The sequence below is a fragment of the Salminus brasiliensis genome, chromosome 20 (genome assembly GCF_030463535.1).
Source record: "Salminus brasiliensis chromosome 20, fSalBra1.hap2, whole genome shotgun sequence".
Lineage (NCBI taxonomy): Eukaryota > Metazoa > Chordata > Actinopteri > Characiformes > Bryconidae > Salminus > Salminus brasiliensis.
This window is the reverse complement of record NC_132897.1, coordinates 32,901,005-32,920,662: the sequence shown is the minus strand read 5'-3', so window position 1 is coordinate 32,920,662 and position 19,658 is coordinate 32,901,005. Positions and strand designations below refer to the sequence as shown.

General features: G+C 44.2%; 1 protein-coding gene across 1 annotated transcript in view; it reads right to left on the bottom strand.

Moving 5' to 3' along the window:
* Nucleotides 1-14,055: 14,055 nt before the first annotated feature.
* Nucleotides 14,056-19,658, bottom strand: part of ppp3cca (protein phosphatase 3, catalytic subunit, gamma isozyme, a) — a 99,142-nt gene continuing 93,539 nt past the window's right edge. The window contains exon 13 of the mRNA XM_072665171.1: nucleotides 14,056-14,115. Within this exon, the coding sequence (XP_072521272.1) occupies nucleotides 14,111-14,115 (5 nt within the window). The 3' untranslated portion in view covers nucleotides 14,056-14,110. The remainder of the gene's footprint in view (nucleotides 14,116-19,658) is intronic.

The following is a 19,658-nucleotide window of genomic DNA, read 5'->3' as shown; positions in this document are numbered from 1 at the left end:
TCGGGGAGCCAGCGGGAAATCCCTCTGCAGGCTGTTGGTTTAAAAATGCTGAGTTCTGGCCTATCCATAACAGACGCTCCCTCAAAAGTACAGCTTCTCTGTGGAAAAAGTGAAGCTTAACGAAGTGAACCTGCAGAAGCTTCACAAACCCCTCGCCCGGGTTCATTAACGCCATGTGCTTCGGTTTGACTGACAGCTGCAACCCAGTCCCACACCGAGACCATAACAATAACTTCCTCTAGACGATGCATTCCTGGGATTTTTTGGCCCCAAAGCACTTGGGGAGGGGTTGTATTTGTCTTTGATTTCTTTAGGAGAAGGACTTCACTGGAGTTTAACTGGCTGGCTAGCATTAGCATTGCATGCTGCAGCTAGCTGGACCAACCATCTCTACCAGCATGCCCACTTACAACTTGCTGCATCTTATACGTGTTAGCATTACTGCCTGTTACCATCACAGCTGGTCTTTAAGATTTGTTTTTTTGTCGGATTGTTAAAACTAGTAATGGATTAAATTCTTCTCTGAAAGAATTAAATCTTAAATACCGCTGCTCCTGCTGCTATTTCTATTACTGCTGGTACTTCTATTACTACTGGTACTTCTATTACTACTACTACTTTTACTATTGCTGCTGCTACTACTACTTCTGCTTGTACTATTAATACTACTGCTGCTCCTCCTCCTACTACTACTAGTGGTACTTCTAATGCTGCTGCTGCTACTACTACTACTTTTACTATTGCTGCTGCTACTAGTAATGCTTGTACTAATTTTACTACTACAGCTGCAACTACTGGTACTTCTACTGCTGCTACTATTACTGCTGCTGCTACAGCTACTACTACTAATGCTTTTACTATTAATACTACTACAACAGCTGCTGCCGCCACTGCTGCTGCTACTACTACTAATACTACTACTGCTGCTACTTATACTGCTACTATTACTTATGCTTTTACTATTAATACTACTACTACAGCTACAACTACTACAGCTGCAGCTACTACGACTGATACTCTTGCTACAACAGCTGCAGCTACTACTACTGATTCTTTTACTATTACTACTGCTGCTACTACTTTAGCTGTAGCTATTACTATTACTACTAATGCTTTTACTATTAATACTACTACTATTACTGCTGGTACTTTATCAATACTACTACTTCTGCTACTACAACTACTTATGCTTTTACTATTAATACTACTACTGTTGCTGCAGCTACTACTTTTACTACTTATGCTTTTACTACTACTACAGCTGCTACTACTATTCCTGACTTTACTACAACTGATACTTCTGCTACTACTCCTAACACTGCTACTATTACTATCACCACTCTTTCTTCCTCCTTTTCCATGTTCTCTCTTGATGACTTTTCTGTGAATCATTTTTTCTTGCCTTTTGTTCTGGATCTGTAGATTTCTGAAGTGTTTGGGTTATTCATGATTTAAAAAAAAAAAAAGAGAAGCCATTATTTATTTCTATCCCTTCTGGCGGACGGGATGTTCCAGCAAGCTCTACGTGAAAAGAGCCTCACTCTGTGTCTCTCATCCTCTCGCGCTAAATTGTTGTGCTAACACAGTGTCGAGGCTGCTGCTCTCCGCTCGGAGAAGGGCCAGAGGAGAGCTGTAATTACCACTGCTGAATTAGCGCGCCACAATCATATCGATGCCCAGAACACTCTCTGTACTGTGACAACGGATAGGAGCCCGAAAATAGGACTGCAATGTTCTCGCTGAGCTCTGGGGAATGGATCTTGAATGACTGCACTTTTTGGCACTTGGAGGGAAAGGAATCTGTTTCAGAGACAGCATATTAGAGCTGAATTCATCAAGAACCGCTCCTTCATAACGGGTTCATTGAACCCCCTAAACAGAGAGGATGGATGAATGACTGGGCAACTGGATGGATGTTTGCTAGCGTGTTGCAGAGTAGCCTTAAAGTAACAGTATGTAGAATTTTTAACCTGAATATAGCAGCTTAAAAACCCTGTGGATTCGACACTGACCTGTATTAGGGAGGGTAGTGCCGCGCTATGGTCGCTACCCTGGCCTCGGCACGCTGCTACCAGCGCTATGTAACTTTGGTGAAGTGGCCAGGACAACAGGACTCGCAAGAACTGGGAAATCTTAGCGTACAATTCTCACTACATGCTTCTTTACCTTTCAGCGAAGCTTCCGTATCGCTCAATAGTCCAGAAAGACATGGAAGCCTATCCATCTTTCACGAATTACACTTTCCAACTGTAGGGGGAACCCAGAAGCAAGAAATACCAATTTAAGCATAATGGTACTTTAAGTGACTAAGCAAATCCACGTCCACCAACCCCCGCCTCCCGACAAGCGTATCGGATCTGTCCAACAGGTGTACGTGGCTTTTTCTTCAGTATATTGGGAATTCTTCCTTCCGTCAGCTGTAGAGGCCTATCGGTAACGTAAGGAATAGCTAGTTGAAAAATAAAGTAACACGATCAATCACTGACCCCGGACGCAGACAACTGGTCAAGACGTTTGATATCTTTTGTTTGCTTCTTTAATTAATGACCGAATATGCTAGGCTAACTTCGCTAACTAAAACTGGACTTGGACTGTCAAAATCTTGCTTCATCTGCTTAAGAACTCCATAGAAACATTCTTAAAAAAAGAAAAACAGAAATGCTTTTTTAATTCCATGTTTACACTTTTAAGCTAAATCTGGAACACTCGTCAGTTATTTCTAGAGACTAAAAATTTAATACCATGTTCTAAGCAATATTTATTTGCCACCAAACAAATGAAGATCTGGATGCGTCTAAGTGTTTCCGGTTTCAGAGCCATTTTTGGGCGTCTACGAAGACTAAATTGGTGACAGTTTCAGCCCAGTATATGTTAGCAATATTAGCCTAGCATCCCCTGTTGTTTAATAAATATAGCAAACACGGATTGACTGATCATCTGCATCTGGGACAACATGTTTTAATCAATCCAATTATTACGTTTCTTTGATTTTAGGCCAAAAATCAAAGAAATGTAATAATTGATAAACGTAATCATTTATAAATGGACGCCCCTTTTTATTAGTACTAGATAAAAAGACTCTGTTCAGTCCTGGACATCAACAAAGCTCTATTATGCTCCTGCTGACCTTTAAGAAATCACAGTGGAAAAAATTCTGCCCAACAACTCATTATAGTGACCTTATTTCTTCATATCCTGACCTCTCTGAGCAGAGCGTCTACGGGGAATCAACAAATCACAATTCTTATTTTGGGAGGTGGAAGAGTAAGAGATCCAACAGCGGAACAAGCGATAAACAAGGCAGTGGAGATGCCTCAGGGCCCTCTAGGCGTTTTGGGATCACACCTAAAACGCAACCAGGCAAAACGTGGTCCGACCCACAGTAGGTGCTGCCTGGATACCGACTGGAGTGTTGATTTTAGCATGATTAAGAGTGTGCATCACGCTGAAGCCAACTCCTTACTCTAGCTAATAGTCTCCTATGCTTTGATTTGTTGGACAGCCAGCTTTAGCTAGCTAATATGCTAGCGAGCTTCTCGTTAGAGAGCAACAGGAATGTGCTTTTAGACCTATGATATCCGCACTGAGCGGATATCTGCTGAACTACATTTCCAAGCCACCTCTGCGGCCTATGACTACATTTTAGCAAACACAGTTTTTAATAGCATAGTTACGTTTCTCACATGATACCAGGTTAAAGAAGACATGGCTAAGCAAGCTGTCCCACAGGTTAGGTCTTTATGAGAAATGCAAAAGGAAATGAAAAATAAATATCGCTTCTGGAATAACAATAGCTTGTGTTAGCTTAATTTGTGCCATTATATACTTTATATATAGTGCAGCAAATGGTTTGACTATGGTATCTTAAGCCCTTGAACCCTAGGTTTATTTTCGTTATGAACCCTAACCTAGAAACCAGAATAAGATGAATTTAATGATTTAACATATCTGGAGTCCCACAAGGTTTTATTTTAGGGCCTATGAAACTGATGATAATTACGACGGTAAAGTAGATATGACCGTAAAGGACTGAATTGTGGACTTCAGAGATCCCTCTTGTACCACCGTAACAGATCTGACCATTCAGAAGACGCCTGTGCCGGCCAACATCGCCTAAGAGTGACCAGGAAAGAGAAAGAGCGCCATCTACCCACCCAGAGAGAGTATAGCCAATTGTTGCTCTCTCTGACTCCAGCTGCTGATGGCAAAGCTGCATTGCTCCGGCATCGAACTGGTGACCATAGTGGCAGGGAATTTTGACAGCCACTCAGAGCACCCACCGCTCTTGGCTTTATAAGACGTAATAAGGGCTTAAAAATGGATGCCCTAAAACGCTTAATAATGCAGTAAATAAAGTCCCCCTACAGCAAGTCCTGATGGACAACCTCAAATTGGTTCCTCAAAAAGTAACCAGCCATCTTCTGTAGTGAATTCAGAAACACTTAGTCTTCCATTACTGCCTGAGTTTTTTCCTTCAGAGTGGCGAGTGAAAGCACACGAGCCATTAAATTCAAACAGAGCCCGAGTGGATATCCATACATTCCCACCCCTCCTTCAACAGCTGCGATTTAGAACAGCTCTCCATTGATTCCAGCCTCTCCACTATTGAAGTACAATGGTTTTTGCGCTCAAGGGAAAAGAAATTCAAGAAAAACACCACTGAATTCGTTCCCACAATAAGGTCCAAAAATAAAAGATACAAATAAATGAAGGTGTTAGTGAAGTCTAGCCTAAAGAAACCTGGATGTGTTTCAAGGAGGCACTTTTAAAAAATCCAAATAGCCATATGTTTCCGTCCTTGGTCTGGACAACTAGACGCGAAGCTTGTATCTGATCTGTAGAACGAGCAGTTAAAGGTCATTGCGTATGGATCACGTCACCATCATTCAAATGTCATTGCTGTAGGCTGCGAGTCATATGGGACTAAGACCAATGCAGCATTTACATGTACATCGACCTAGTTAGCGGAGATGAACCCTTTAAGGAAGTCCATGGTGCGTGTAAACCTGATTAACTGTACAACCTGTCGAGATAAATTGTGATTTAAACCGACAACCAGAGTTTTGCTTCCAGAATTTGCGGCCGTCAGGTCATTAAATCCATCCTGAACCTTCATTAGTGTTCCCAGCACCACTGGCTGCAACACGATCGTAACAGTTGGAGAGGTGTTCTTAACGTGAAATTCTGCACCTATTCTTTCAGAAAAGAAACATCTCTGAGAATTGTTTAGATGTTTCTTTCTAAACTTCTGCTGCTGAACTTCTTCCGATGACTCTTCTATGAAGGTCATACTACTGCAGCAGCCCACCGCTACCACCACCCAAGAGCCTGCTGAAGGTTCTGATTTGAACCTTTAAAAACGTTGAAAACGCCCCGAACCTTACAGGCCTCAGCTTGACCCCCGCGGTTCCTGTTGACTACCTATCTTCTTATAGTCTTCTCCTGCTTTGTGGGCATCAGTTATGTTAATGTTCAGATTGCTCAGCAGCTGCAGTTGCTTAGAGAAGCCCATGGCTGCTGGTTGTTGGGACGAGGTTTGAGAGTTCAAGAGTTTTTATAGCGCTAAGACATTTGCATCATGTGGCCTTTCCTTACAATGCTAAATAAAGCCAAGACACTATTTTTTGCTATTTGGAGAATAGTTCATCTTGTACTCAACCTTAATCTGAATTATTTTGACCGAGGGTGCCCAAACTTTTGCATGTCACTGTGTGGTCTATACACAGCATATTCTTCCCTACCGCTGCGACCGCCACCCTCACCCATCATTACTACTGTGGCCACCGCCGGCCTTACCCAGCATTGCTGTTGTGCCGTTAGCATCCTTATTGCGGCATTAGCATCTTCACTACGCCGGCTGCAGGCTTCACCAGCATCACTAACATTAGCGTTGGTCACGGCAAGTCATGCTGATGAGGTCCTGGGCCCTTCCCATCTCAACACTAGTAAATACGTGGTCTACATCTTGAGGCTCTGAGGGCAAGGCTTGAAACGCCACTGACCGTTCTATGCAGGTGGTCCAGCAAACCTGATCATGTCCAGGCAGCCCCTTCAAAGCTGAAGTATGTAAATTTGTCTCAGACACCCACCACTTAGACCAGGTCATAAAAGTATACCCTAGAGGTTCACTCAGTCTGGGTCATCAGGGTCATTCGTCAACCCAAGTGAAAGTCTGCCGGCTCCAGGATAGCATTTCTGACATTTTCTTCGTATTAAAGAGCGTAAAATGTACATTTCGCCCGTCGTGCAAACAGCCAGGTCAGCGCTTCAGACTAGCGCCATCATTAGAAGAGCATGAATTAATGGCACGGGCGCATATGAACAAGCGAGTCAGGCATGCAAAGTTCACCCCCCCCACACACACTTTCCTTTCGGCAAGGATCATTCTCCCGAGACACCAACCCCCACGGAGGGGGAAATAGAAGGGCCTACATCGCCATCAGGATGACTGATGTAGTGCGAGACTGCCTGCGTTTGACAGAGAGGAACAGCGAGAGAAAGAGTGTGTGTGTATGTGCGCGAGAAAGAAGGTCAAACCCGTGGAAAGCGTTTGCTAATCGAGCTTTGAAGACTTGCGCGCTAGCTGCAGGGCGGTTGCTAAATGAGGCTGAAAGTGCATAAATAAACACAAGTGTTGACATTCCCTCAATTCCCTCCCGCTTATTTAGACAACGCTCTTCTTTTTTTTTCCCGCACAGGAATCTTTCAGTCGTTAGTTGTCTCCAGTTCCCATCACACCACACCTCTAGAATGGGATCCAACCCATTCTGAAGGTGGCCAACATTAACTTCAGGTCGCAGGTTCCAGCCAATCGCTGGATCTCTCCAAAGCAGATTCTACATTTTGCTCCCAGGGGGTCTCAAGACTGTGGACAAGAGATCGCAAATTTCAGTCCAGGAGGACCAGAATCCAGCACAGTCTGGTGATTTACTTGATAATTACTTGATAATTGTCTTGTTGCTCAGCTCCAGGGGCCTGGGGTTGTGGGATCAATCCCTGCCCTGGCCACTGCCTGAGAGGTGTCTGCACGGGTTTCCTCAGTACCCTGCGATAGACTGCCAGCCTGTCCTGGAAGGGAGGAGCTAAACTAGGGTTTCACCCAGAGAACAGGTGGGTCAAGCTTTCTTGGGGCTTCCAGGATACACACATGAACCCTAACAATAGGTCCCCAACCTCTTGGCTGGCTCCACCCACGAACTACTACGCATGCCCATGAGCAGTAGTTTGTGGTGGTAGTTCGCAGATCCATTGAATCCCCAAGTCCTATACGTTGTGAAGAGGGACCTCCATGAATCGCATCAATGAGCCTTGGGTGCCCATGACCACGTCGCCAGTTCACTGGTGGTCCTTCCTCTGACCATTTTGGATAGGTACTGACCTCTGCATACCGGAAACACCCCACAAACAAGACCTGCCTGATGACTTTGGGACCTCCATGTATCGCATCAATGAGCCTTGGGTGCCCATGACCACGTCGCCAGTTCACTGGTGGTCCTTTTCCTCGGACCATTTTGGATAGGTACTGACCTCTGCATACCGGCAACAACCCACAAGACCTGCCTGATGTTTTTGAGAGGGTTTGACCCAGTTGTCTGGCCATCCCAGTTTGGTTCTTGTCAAAATGTCTCAGATCCTTACGCTTGACCATTTTTCATCGCCTTCCAGAGCAGACAGGTGTCCTCATAACCAGATAATCGATGCATACACTTCAACTGTCAGGGTTTTAAAATGTTCTTGCCAAGCGGTGCACCTGACCTTTACAAGGCATAGGAATTTGGTCTTTCAAAAACAAAGAAAATGATAGATGTTAAAACCAAGCGATGCATTCATCTAATTACCAAATTAGGCTCCCTTCGACTCTCATATTTGGCATCTGAGAGAGAACAGCAGGCCTACAGATGGGATCGGGGAAGCGTCTTGATGGCAAGACGGGAAAAGAAGCCCTGTGAAGTTGTTGACGAAGGCGTTCTTTCCGCCTTTGATGATTCCCTCTTGCGAGCTTTCTTTGTTCTGAGAAAGTGACTCTGTTGGCCTTGACAATGACTGCAGGCAGGCAGCGTTTGTTTTGTTGGCTTTGACATAAAATGCCGGGCTTGAGAATTCGCCGGGAACGAAAGTGGAAATCAATGTGGCGGCGTGCATTCAGCGTACCAGAGACGTACAGTAGCCTCTGGGTGTGGACAAGATTTCAAGCGAAGTGATGGATCTTCGGTGTCAATGCCGCCCCCCCACCCCTCTCGCCCCCAAACGACTCTGCACTTTTGATTTATTATTTATCGAGCTAATGGAGAGTCACGGGACGTCCTGGCACCATCCCTCCAGCAACGCACATCTAAAAACTGCAGGTAGAGGTAGTCTGGCGGGACCGAGGTATGCCAGAAGTAAAAAGACGAGAGGTTCGATGAAAGTCAGAGATTCAAAGGCTGCTGTTGGTTTGATGGAACAAGCTCCGATATGAGGCTCCAACCACAGGTCTGAATCGAGTTTCTCCTTTTTTGCATCGTAGGACTAAAAGGTCTGTCAGCGTCCAGACTCGAATTACAGGTGGTGATAAATTCCTTGGACTCGTACAGCTACTGCTGTGAAATCGGACAGCTTTCCAGATGGAGACCTGTCCTTTCACCTATCGAATCATGGCTACAAATGGTGTGTTTAGAAATTGAGAAACCTGCTGATAGACAAGTGACATTTCTTCTCATTACTAGGTGACCTTGCAGATCTCAAGGCGTCTGATCCAAAGACAAATCCGAGTCATATGCTGAACACCCATCAATACGCTAAATGCTAGACCAGTTGCCACACTGTACCACCCTTTAGCCACCACAACAATCTGGATGCTTCCTGAAACTCCCTCTCCTTTATATCAAGTATCTGGCAAACACGTTTAATTGCAACGTTCATCTCCCTGGAGAAATACACAATGGCTGTTTGACTTCTCAGCTTCCTCGCTCTTCACGCAGAGACAATTGATTGGTGGCTTTTCTGCATTAGAATAATGGATGTATGTGGCAGTCAATAGAGCGCCGCCATTAATCTCGATTTATGCATCCGAGCGGCTCATCTGGCCTCTCGGCGCATAACTCTTTGCGAAATCCAATGAATGCGCTCTTGTACCACGACTCGGAAAATATTAGCAGAGGCTTTGATAACAGAGATAGTGACGCTCCACCGCTTCAGATTTATGCAAAGCATTCGGTTGGGCTAACTGTAAGTAACAGTATTTTATACAGCGTCACAAACATTACAAGTTAAGAATTGGGAACAAATTAAAGCAAGAGATTATTGTTCCAAATATCAATAACTATGGGACAATGGCACATGGTTCCCTGTGAATTAGACAGCTGTTGCATCTGAGTTGATCTTGGGCATAGATGCTCTACCCCTAGATGTAGATGGACCAGATAAAAGCTTGCATTCATTGCTAAAAACCCAGCTAACATGCCCATGTGGGGTCTGTACGGGTCCAGGAGTGTTGTCCATCTAGGGCCTAGATGGGACCCATGTGATATTAACGTTGGCTGAACGATGGGGACCTATTAAAAAGGCCCAACCAGATCCCAGGAAACATGGCTGGAACATGCCGGAAGCCCCGCCTCCCTAATCTAACATCCTACTTATTAGGATGTGTAACCCTCCACCACCCAGTCACCTCCCATTTAGGCTTTGTCCTAAACCTAGTACAACCGGCAGCCTTACAAGAACCTGCCCATACAATAACTGTACCTCCATCATGTTTGACAGAGACAAGGCATGCTTCAGATCATGAGCCTGTGAGAACAGTTAGGTCCATAAGGATTTATGACACGACATGGACAAAAAGTATAGGGACGCCTATATGCTTGTTCATCATTTCTTCCAAAATCAAGAATCCAGGGAGGGCTTTCTACTAGATTCCTGAGAAATGCTGTGAGGACTGGACAGCATTCAGCGACAAGAGCGCAAGTGAGGTCAGGATGTTGGATGATCACCACCCCACCTCTTCTCCGACTCCAACTCAGCCGAGAAGACTTGGATGGAGAACAGTCATTATTCCAAAGAATAACGCTTTGGGGGGGGGGGGCCTTTGTACCCTTTTCTAGGCCATGTCTAGCTTTTGGCACGGTGCCAACATGGGACTAGACAAGCTACGAGCATGTGTGCATTTGCACATCAGTGCCAGTAATGGATGCAACTTAACGTAGCTAAATCCATTCATTAGAAGGGGTGTCCACAAACATTTGGGAGTATAGTGAACGCCAGTTGGGTGGGTTACCGCTTCCATTACTTGTTGGCAAACCCCAGAAACCAGACAAGTTTTGTAAATAAGTGATTTCCTGTACAACCTATCGCTTTAAAAGCACAGACGATCGCTTGAAGCATCGAAGAAATGTGGACTCAAACGGCACTCACTTAGCATCACTTCTTTCCTGGCACTGGTTGAAATGGGCAGCTAACCAGAAGCTGAACAAAAGGTCTAGCACATTGGCTGGAATAAGCCCTTTCAATGCTGTCAGCTGTGATTGATGAAATTTCAGGAAAGGAAGAAGGACCCAAAAAAAATAAATAGATGCTGAAGCGAGTGAGAATAAGAGTCTGCGAGAGACGGCGTTAGCAGATGCACGAGCGTAATTGCTCATAAATTAAGCATACACTACATATTGCTAGTGATTAATGGCCAGTAGTGGAAGCTCCGGCGCGTCTTCCCGCTCTCCCGCGGCCGAGGTGTTTGCTCAGCAAACAGCTCCGTTTTCGACAGCCGCTGTGAAATTCACTGGCGAGGTCTGCAGGAGGCTGAGAGTGAAGCTTGGGTTTACCAGGGCATACGCTATGTGGACAAAAGTATTGGGACACCAGCTTCTATAATCAAGGGTATTAAAAAAAAAATGTAGATTATCTGGCATATCCTGTATTGGATGAAGAACCTACCATCGTTTCAGAGAACACCGGGCCTAGGGGGCTGGGGGACTTCATACCCTTACAGCCCACGCCTGGCATTATTAGGCATGGTGCCAATAGGTTCCTGCTGATGTGCTCCATAGTGTCCTACTCTGTTGCCAGTACTTCTCTACAGGGGCAAGACAAGCTGCAAGTAAGTAACTACAAGCCTTTATTAAAAGGCATGTGCGCAAGTTCAAGGCTGATCTCGGAAAAGCTCGTCGATGTAAGCTCATCCAGTCTTCGATAGAATTCAAAAGCCATGAAATGACTCTGCATCCAATTACAATAAAAGCTCAAACGACGGATGATAACGAAGCCAGAATTCAATAACTGCGTGTATGACCTCATTAAGCTCGAGTCAGTTACGATCTCTCAGAGGCTGGGTTGCTCCTCAAAAGGTGGTAGACATCCACAGAGCTCTGGCCACCGATTCCCTGGAGCTGATGCTAAAAAGCAGCCGATGAAAAACAAAAGTTAATTATCTTTGTGAAAAGAGTCCAGGTCGATAAAATGGACAAGTTGTTGCCATCGGTCCAAAACATGGGTCAGGAGAGTCGAACATCCTGGATGATGTGCCAGAGAGAAACCATAACCTTTGCACCACCTCCCTACTACCGAGTAGGTCCTCCTTGCGCCGCTTCAGCAGATCTGACAATTCTGTAGCATCTGGCGCCAAGACTAGCGTCATCAGCAAATCCTTAAAGTCCGGTAAGTTATGAAGTGGGGCTGTTGCTGATTCACCGGTTGCCCTTTTTCCAAACCACATTTGGTAGGAACAAGCCCCACAAGACCGTCCTGATGTTCTGGAGATCTGTTCTAGAAGACTGGCTCAGAACATCACAGTTTGGCTTTGGTCAAAGTGTCTCAGAGTCTTATTTTGGTCCAGGGGAGAGGTCCAGGACTCCCCACCTTTTCAGACCACAAAACCCACCTGAATGACAGCGTGTCATTTGCTAAGAGCAGATCTATCTATCCATCCATCAATCAATCAATTCATCTTCAGGGTCGCTGTGGGCCCAAAGTCTACCCGGGAAAACCCGCCCTGGACAGGGCGCCAGTCCATCGCTCCTTTATTAGCGGGAATCCTGAGGCTTGTCGTCGAGTGCAGCATTAACCGAAGGTCTGGATTTTAGTGTGTGAATGGGGGAGAAACTGCCTGACGTGATACTCCTGCCTGAAAAGTCTCAAGTGATTTCTGGCTCTGTCAACAAGATCAGTGTAGTAGGGGAACCCATACAACTGCGCAGTGCAGGGAGTATCTGGAATATCTACTGTACTGCCACAAATCATTCCCAACGTCGTAGCTGCCATCAGTCACAAAACCAGCTGATTCTCAGAGACGGGGAACATGGTCGTAATTGGGTTGCCAGGGAATTCATTAATTGAGAAGCCCCTTGAGACGCTTTTTCACCAATGTGAGTTATGCGAGCGGCATGACGTGGAATCCATCACGGAAAATGGCCCCATTAGGCTGTTGTCCTTTCCGACGAACGGAACCATGAGTGATAAACTGGGGAGACGGCAGGCAGAGCTGCAGGCGGCCGTTCATCATTGTGTCGCAAGGTGCGAGGAAGTGGAGCCCGGGCTGAAGTGGACGATTTCGGTCCATTGAGAAATGCTTGAGTCATTTTCCATTTCCTTCATATTTCTTTTGTCATGTAGGTCCACCTGGCTGATCAGTGCCAAGGTCTTGATCGACCTGGGGGTCTCAACTGATGCCACTACTAACCAGCCCGCCATGCCGTACCCATGTCGGCATCACTGTCCACCGCCCAAACAAAATCCGGTCCGCTGCAGCTCCCTGGTTGGAAACTGACCAGAACGAAGGACGGGGAAGAGAGTACCTAGGACCAAGACGGGTCAGCCGGAGCCTGAGGGGGCACAATTGGCCACGCGCTCTCTCTCTCGCTCTCTCCCCCGTCACCACTCCCATTGCTACGCCGGCCGATACAGGCATCTGCTGCTTAGTGATGCTGCACTGGAGGCGGTTCAAAAACAGGCAATGGCTGACTTTACATGTGTCGGGAGAACTGCAAGTTATTGGGAAGGGCCTATTAAGGGGGCAGCATGTCACCTTGCAAAAAAAAAAAACGCATACCAAGTCCCTGGCCTGACCTCAGCCGTGAAAAGCTCCATCCCTAATCTTCGAGCTAGAAGCCTTTGGTGAAATCAAAGTGTTTTTTTTTTTTTTATCCAGTCCCAATCAGAACACTGCGTAGGGCTGATCCGTGCACGATAACCAAGAGCGTAGCAAAGGACTGTACCATGCGCTAACGTTACACAGAGCCTGGCGGTGGGCCTTTCTATTTGATCTCATAAACCTCCCATTTTTTCCCTCCCGAGAAAAAAATCCACGTCCGTTCATAATTAATCAGCTGGGGACTAGATTATTATCTGAAATGGTAACGGGGAAAGGAGCGATGAGAAGATTACCAGATTAAAAGATATAGCATTCATTTTTGTACATCCTCTGTAGGGCTCCGCGGTCTCCTTTAGGACTCTAATAAAACACTAATATGCAGAAACTCTTATAATTAGAGCTGCACAGGATTTCGTATGTTAATTAGTGCTGCAGTGTTGGACTCTGCGATAAGAAAAGGCAAAAGGCTACATACAGCATACTCTGCTCCGTTTTTAGAGCACTGGTTTTACAAGTGTGGAAGTGTGATTTTAAGGGGGTGGGCATGCAAGAACGCTATATTTTTTTTTTTGCAAAACCTTCCCCCCCCATTTAAATGAATACGATTTCACTTAAGATCTAATTATGTAGTCTTACTGCAAATGAAGGTAATAACTCTACGCGCTGTTTTCCAAGACTCAAACGAGCCCTAATTCTGGTCTTAATGGCATTTTAATGATAAAACACCTTCACCACCATTGCAGTTAGGTCCCAAAACGTCTAGGAGTCCGAGCCCAAGCATTCTAAGCAAAGGAACCTCCTCAATCCTAGTTACTTCTCAACTATGGCCGTCCTCAAAGCCCCCCAAATGAAAACGCCCAATGCCTCTGTGACTGAACCAAATGTTCTTTTCTCCATATTTAATATTTAGATCATATAAAGCATTATTTACGTTTTATACAGACTGGAATTCTCTGGAACGATGGCTGGTGCTCCATCCGATACTTTCGGGATGAGTTGGGGATGAAGGAGGTGGGGTCCCAACCATATTCCCACAGCTGTGCTCTTTCTTCCCTAGACTGTAGACACAAAAGAAATAAAATGAGCAGGTGTCCAAAAACTTTTGTCCATTTAGTGCATATAAATTGGTGTGTGTATATATATATATATATATATATATATATATATATATATATATATATATATATATACACACACATATACATATATATATATATACACACATACCGGTATCGAACCCACAACCCCGCCGTCGCTGCCCCTAATGCAGTGTGAAGTGGAGAGAGATGCGCTCTACTCATGAGACCGCCTCATGAGACCGTGAGTGGGCTGAAATCTGAAGTGTTGAAAAATGACACCGTGCTTTTGTTAGCACTGACAACCACTGCTTCGTAGGGTTAAAGTGTGAGTGAGTGTGTGCGTGTTGGGGATGAAATTGTCTCCTTGGTTGGAGCAAACCAATTTCGCCTGAGAGGCCGTCTCCCACCGCAGGCTGTATTGCACACTGCTCCTCTAGGCTTCGGTGACCGCGTTAGCTCCGATTAGCATCCCCGTATTAGCCGGTTTGCTCTCTGTAATATCGGTTACGCTTCTTCAGTGACCCCTGAAGTCCAGGACAGCATTTTAAAAGCTCTTCAATTGGAACAAGAGTACAATGTTTAAGCACCGTAACTCCGCTAGTGTTGGGATGGGACCTGAGCCAATGCTGCACAAAGCAATTCGGCCTTGTTAAAGTACTGGGTGTAGATATCCGTGAAAACTGCCCATTTTCTTTATTAGCAAACACGTAAATGAAGTAAACATGTAATTATGACTATCAATACATCAATAAAAACCTTAGTTCATTTATAAAAAATATTAAAATATATAAACAAATATTACATATTTAAAATAAAGAAATAAAACATTAAATATATTATTGCAGATTTAACTAATGCCCTGTACACATAAATATGGTTAAATATTACATATTTTAAATATGGTGATCCTCATTTAAAACTTTATTAGCACAACACAGAAAATCTTTCATTTTTTTATGGCAGATATTTGTTCATTTCTGTCAGACAATTTTATTTGGACAAATATTGAAACTAAATTACTGCAGGTTCAATGGATGCAGCAAATTCTCAGCAGCCTGCACTACACAGCTATACCCTCTATGTCAGCCATGTTAGCATCACACTATATGGCTGATTTTTGTTAGGTTATTAATAGTCATACTACATTATACATTTTGCCACCTACATGTCATGGCTCACTCATTGCCTTTCATTGATTCACTATATTTACACCCCCTATATAATGTACCTTTCGAGGCTAAACGCAGCGGCTACTCCGGCTACTAGCCGACCAAAGCAAGCCCCACCCTGCACAAGGAGACCCCTAGATTGGCTACAATATAATGCCAGGCCCACTGAATCAACCACTGGTGCAGTTATCCGGGGCACGGGCACCTCTGAAGCGGCTGATGAGCTAATGCTAGGCCAACTGGCTACAGTCTCTTCAGCTAGCTAACCTCGCAGTGCGCCGACTGGACACCTAGAATATTCGAGGAGGTCAGCAAGAATAACCGGTAAACTTCAGAAATAAATACCAAACTGTAAGCTCAGTTTTTTTCCCCCCCACAAGCCTCCTGTAAAAGGCAAAATAACAGGGTGGTAAATAGGAATGCCATTAAATAAAAAAAAAAATAAATAAAAAAATAAAATAAAAAAAGATACCCCCCTGCTTGCTTAATATTACTAATTATTTTTTTTTATTTTATAAATATTCTTAATAATAATCAGTAATATTAGGCAAGCAGGGAGGGTACATTATAAAAATAGTAGAAAAACATTAATAATAATAATAAATAATAATTATTATTATTATTATTGTACACACACACACGCATGAACTATTTAATTTTCAGCCTAAAACTACATATGAACTAAAACTCTAGCTAATCGCTATACTGGCTATCTCAAAGCTAATTTTGCTAGCCTATAATTTACCAGCTAGCACAAATAGCCTAGCCTATGCTAACAGAGCTGCTGCCTCTGCTAGTGTAATTAATGCAGTAATCCGTGTGGTTGGTCGGTTATACGGTTAGTAGTATAACCAAAACACACACAGCTATGGGCTACCGCTACTTTGTCTGTTGCATGACTGACCTTTTTCATAAAGTAAATAAATAAATAAAAAATAAACCAAATTAAGGACATCCATGTATCCAAAAACCTAAATAAACAGTCTCCGACTGAAAGCATTAGCAGCTCAAGCTTTTGGAATGATGCTGGGGCATTATGGGAAACGTAGTGCCTGCAATAAACTGCAGGCTGCCTGGTTATCCTCAGAGATCAGGCAAATCCGAAAAACGATGACGTTGGAGTACAGGGACTACAGGAGTGGGCTGAGCGCACAGCCCTGGGGGGGCTCCGGTTTTTGAGGGAATGGCTACAATCTAATGCCCACCGAATCAAGTTGACAAGCTAACGCTAGGCCAACTGGCTACAGTCTCTTCGCAGAGGCTAACTACGCAGGGCACCGACTGGACTCAGCAAGAATAACCGGTAAAATTCAGAAATAAAAACAAAAACTATGCTCGCTTTGATTTGTTCTGATTACAGTGCTAAGCTAGGCTAGGCTAAGCTAGTGTGAGCCCGGTGCCATAATAACCAGCCAATAAAAGCAGAGCTGATCGGGATCCCCCCGCTCAACGCCCCCCACCCCCCACAAGCTTTCCATAAAAAGCAAAATAACAGGGTGGTAAATACGGTAAATTTGACTTGTACTCATTGTACACAACTGTACCCCCCTGCTTGCTTAATATTACTAATTATTATTATTTTAAAAATATGATTAATAATAATTAGTAATATTAGACAAGCAGGGAGGGTACATTATTATTATCATTAATATTAATGATAATAATAATAATTAATTTATATTATCAGACAATAAAACATTAATTATTTATTTATTAATAATAATAATAATAATAATAATTACTACATATTAAATATTTAAAACTACATATACATTAAGCTAGAGCTCATAGCTATACTGGCCATCTCAAAGCAAATTTTGCTAGCTTGTGCTATAAATGTATTAATCGCATGGCTTTATGGGAAATGTAGTGCCTGCAGTAAATTCAAATCACATCAAATCAGATATCATGTTTATTGTCACGTCTCATTACGCAGATGGAAAGGTGACTTACAGTAGCAAAAACACACATTTACACAATAGAAATACAGACTGTATACACAACTTACACCACACACACAGTACTGCAGTGTACATATACATATAGACATTGAATAAGGAGTGAACACAGGCGTAGTGCGACTGAGCAGAGGTCACAGGCAGGTGCTTGGGTGGGTGGAGTCCTTAACAATCCTCCATGGGGGGGCTCTTTCAGTTTCCTCAGGTCCACCGCATCATTCATTATACAGCTTCTGATCGTCTTCACGCGAATCCACTTTCGTCCAGGAGGTCAACCCGAGGCGACCCGGAGTGTCTCCTGGCTCGTTATATTTAGAAGTGATTTGCAGTTCCTGTTGCACCGTTATCTGCACACACTCCGGGACCAACGCAAACAGATGGCATTTCACTGCAGACTTCAGAGCACCGGGCCTCAGGGCATAGCTCCACTACAATGACCTAATCTGTACCCATCCAACCATCCAACCATATTATGGCCCATGTCCCAAAAAAAAAAAGGCCTGAAGTGGCCCCGGCTCTCTTCAGAAGCAGAGTGCAGGACTGGACTCTCAAGCAATGGTCAAACAGCGGCCTGAACTGTTCAGATAAATATTGCGGCTCATGAAATCCGCCAGTTAAGGCCTAACGCTGTGTATTAGGCGTCGTGTCCAAATAAAAAAACTGACCGTTTCAGCTAGTTCTGAGCAAAACTGTAGGCCTCAAGCCTTCTACACATGAGGCAGAGCAAAAAAACAAGACTATCTAATGATATTTGGGGGGAATTCTGAATAGCATTTGCTACTGAAGGCCTTTTGCCACCAGGGGGAGCTGTTGTAACACCTAGAAACACACATACAGCGGCATCAGCTCAGCTTTTCGCAGATTGAGCTTCTAATGGCATATGCTGGGTTAAAAATTGGACCAATCACCTGGACCAGTGGACCTTCCGGACAGCTTAAGGATCCAGCAGTGGTGTAGGCCCTAATTTTAAAACCCTGTAGTTTAGGTGGGTTCCTCTGCATCATTCATCATAGACACCAGAGAGACACAGCTTCTGTTCCAGTTAGTAGAGCACTGGAAGATTCTGGCCCAGTTAACAAACCACTCTGATTCTGGTCCAGTGGACTCCTGATCACATTTGAGATTCTTGTCGTCAAGTAAGTTGGAAACGTGGAGCTTTTGGTTGAGTTAGTGGAATACTGGATAGTCCAGGCCAGTTAGATCACTGGAGATTCTGGTCTAGTCCAGGAACCATTCAGATTCTGGTCCAGTTAGAGGAGCACTGGAGATTCTGGTCCAGTCAAAAGAACATCTGAGATTCTGGTTCAGTTCATGAACCATTTAAATTCTGGCCCAGGAAGTGGAAAGAGTAGAGATTTTGGTTCAGTTAGAACACTGGATAGTCTGGTCCAGTTAATGAACCATGCAGATTCTGGTCCAGTTAGAACATTGGATAGTTTGGTCCAGTTAAAAGCCCATTGTGGTCCAGTTATTCCCACGTTTGAGATTCTGGGATAGTCCGGTCCAGTTAAAAGACTCCTGGAGATTCTGTTCCAGTTCCAGAATATTTTGGTCCAGTTATTGTCATGTTTGAGATTCTCGTCCAGTTCAAAGAACACTCAATAGTCCAGTCCAGTTAAAAGACCACTGGAGATTCTGGTCCAGCCAATGAACCATTCAGATTTTGGTCCAGTTATTGTCACGTTTGAGGTTCAGGGACAGTCCGGTCCAGTTAGAAGACCCCTGGAGATTCTGTTCCAGGTAAAAGAATATTTTGGTCCAGTTCAAAGAACACTCGACAGTCCAGTCCAGTTAGAAGACCACTGGATAGTCCGGTCCAATTAAAAGACCCCTGGAAATTCTGTTCCAGTTCCAGAATATTTTGGTCCAGTTATTGTCATGTGTGAGATAATGGTCCAGTTCAAAGACCATCAGATTTTGGTTCAGTTACAAGATCACTGGATGGTCTGATCCAGTTACAAGACCAGTGGAGATTCTGGTCCAGTTAATAAACCCTTCAGATTCTGGTCCAGAAAGTGGGAACAGTGGCAATTTTGGTCCAGTCAGCACACCAGTTGATTGTCCAGTCCAGTTCAAAGAACACTGGAGACTCTGGTCCAGTTAATGAATCATTCAGATTCTGGTCCAAGAAGTAAACAATCCAGATTTTGTTCCAGTTAGAAGAACATTGGAGATTCTGGTCCAGTTCAGGAACATTGGAGATCCTGGTCCAGTTGATGGACCTGGTCCACGTTTAAGATTTGTGTCAGGTTGGAGGAGCAGCAGAGTGTTGGCTCAGTGTTGGTCCAGATAGAAAACTAGGAACTAAAAAGGTCCACAGAGTCCTTCAGAGAACTTAAGAAGGTCAGGTAATTTTGGGGACATGTCCAGGACATTTGATCCGACACTGAACAGA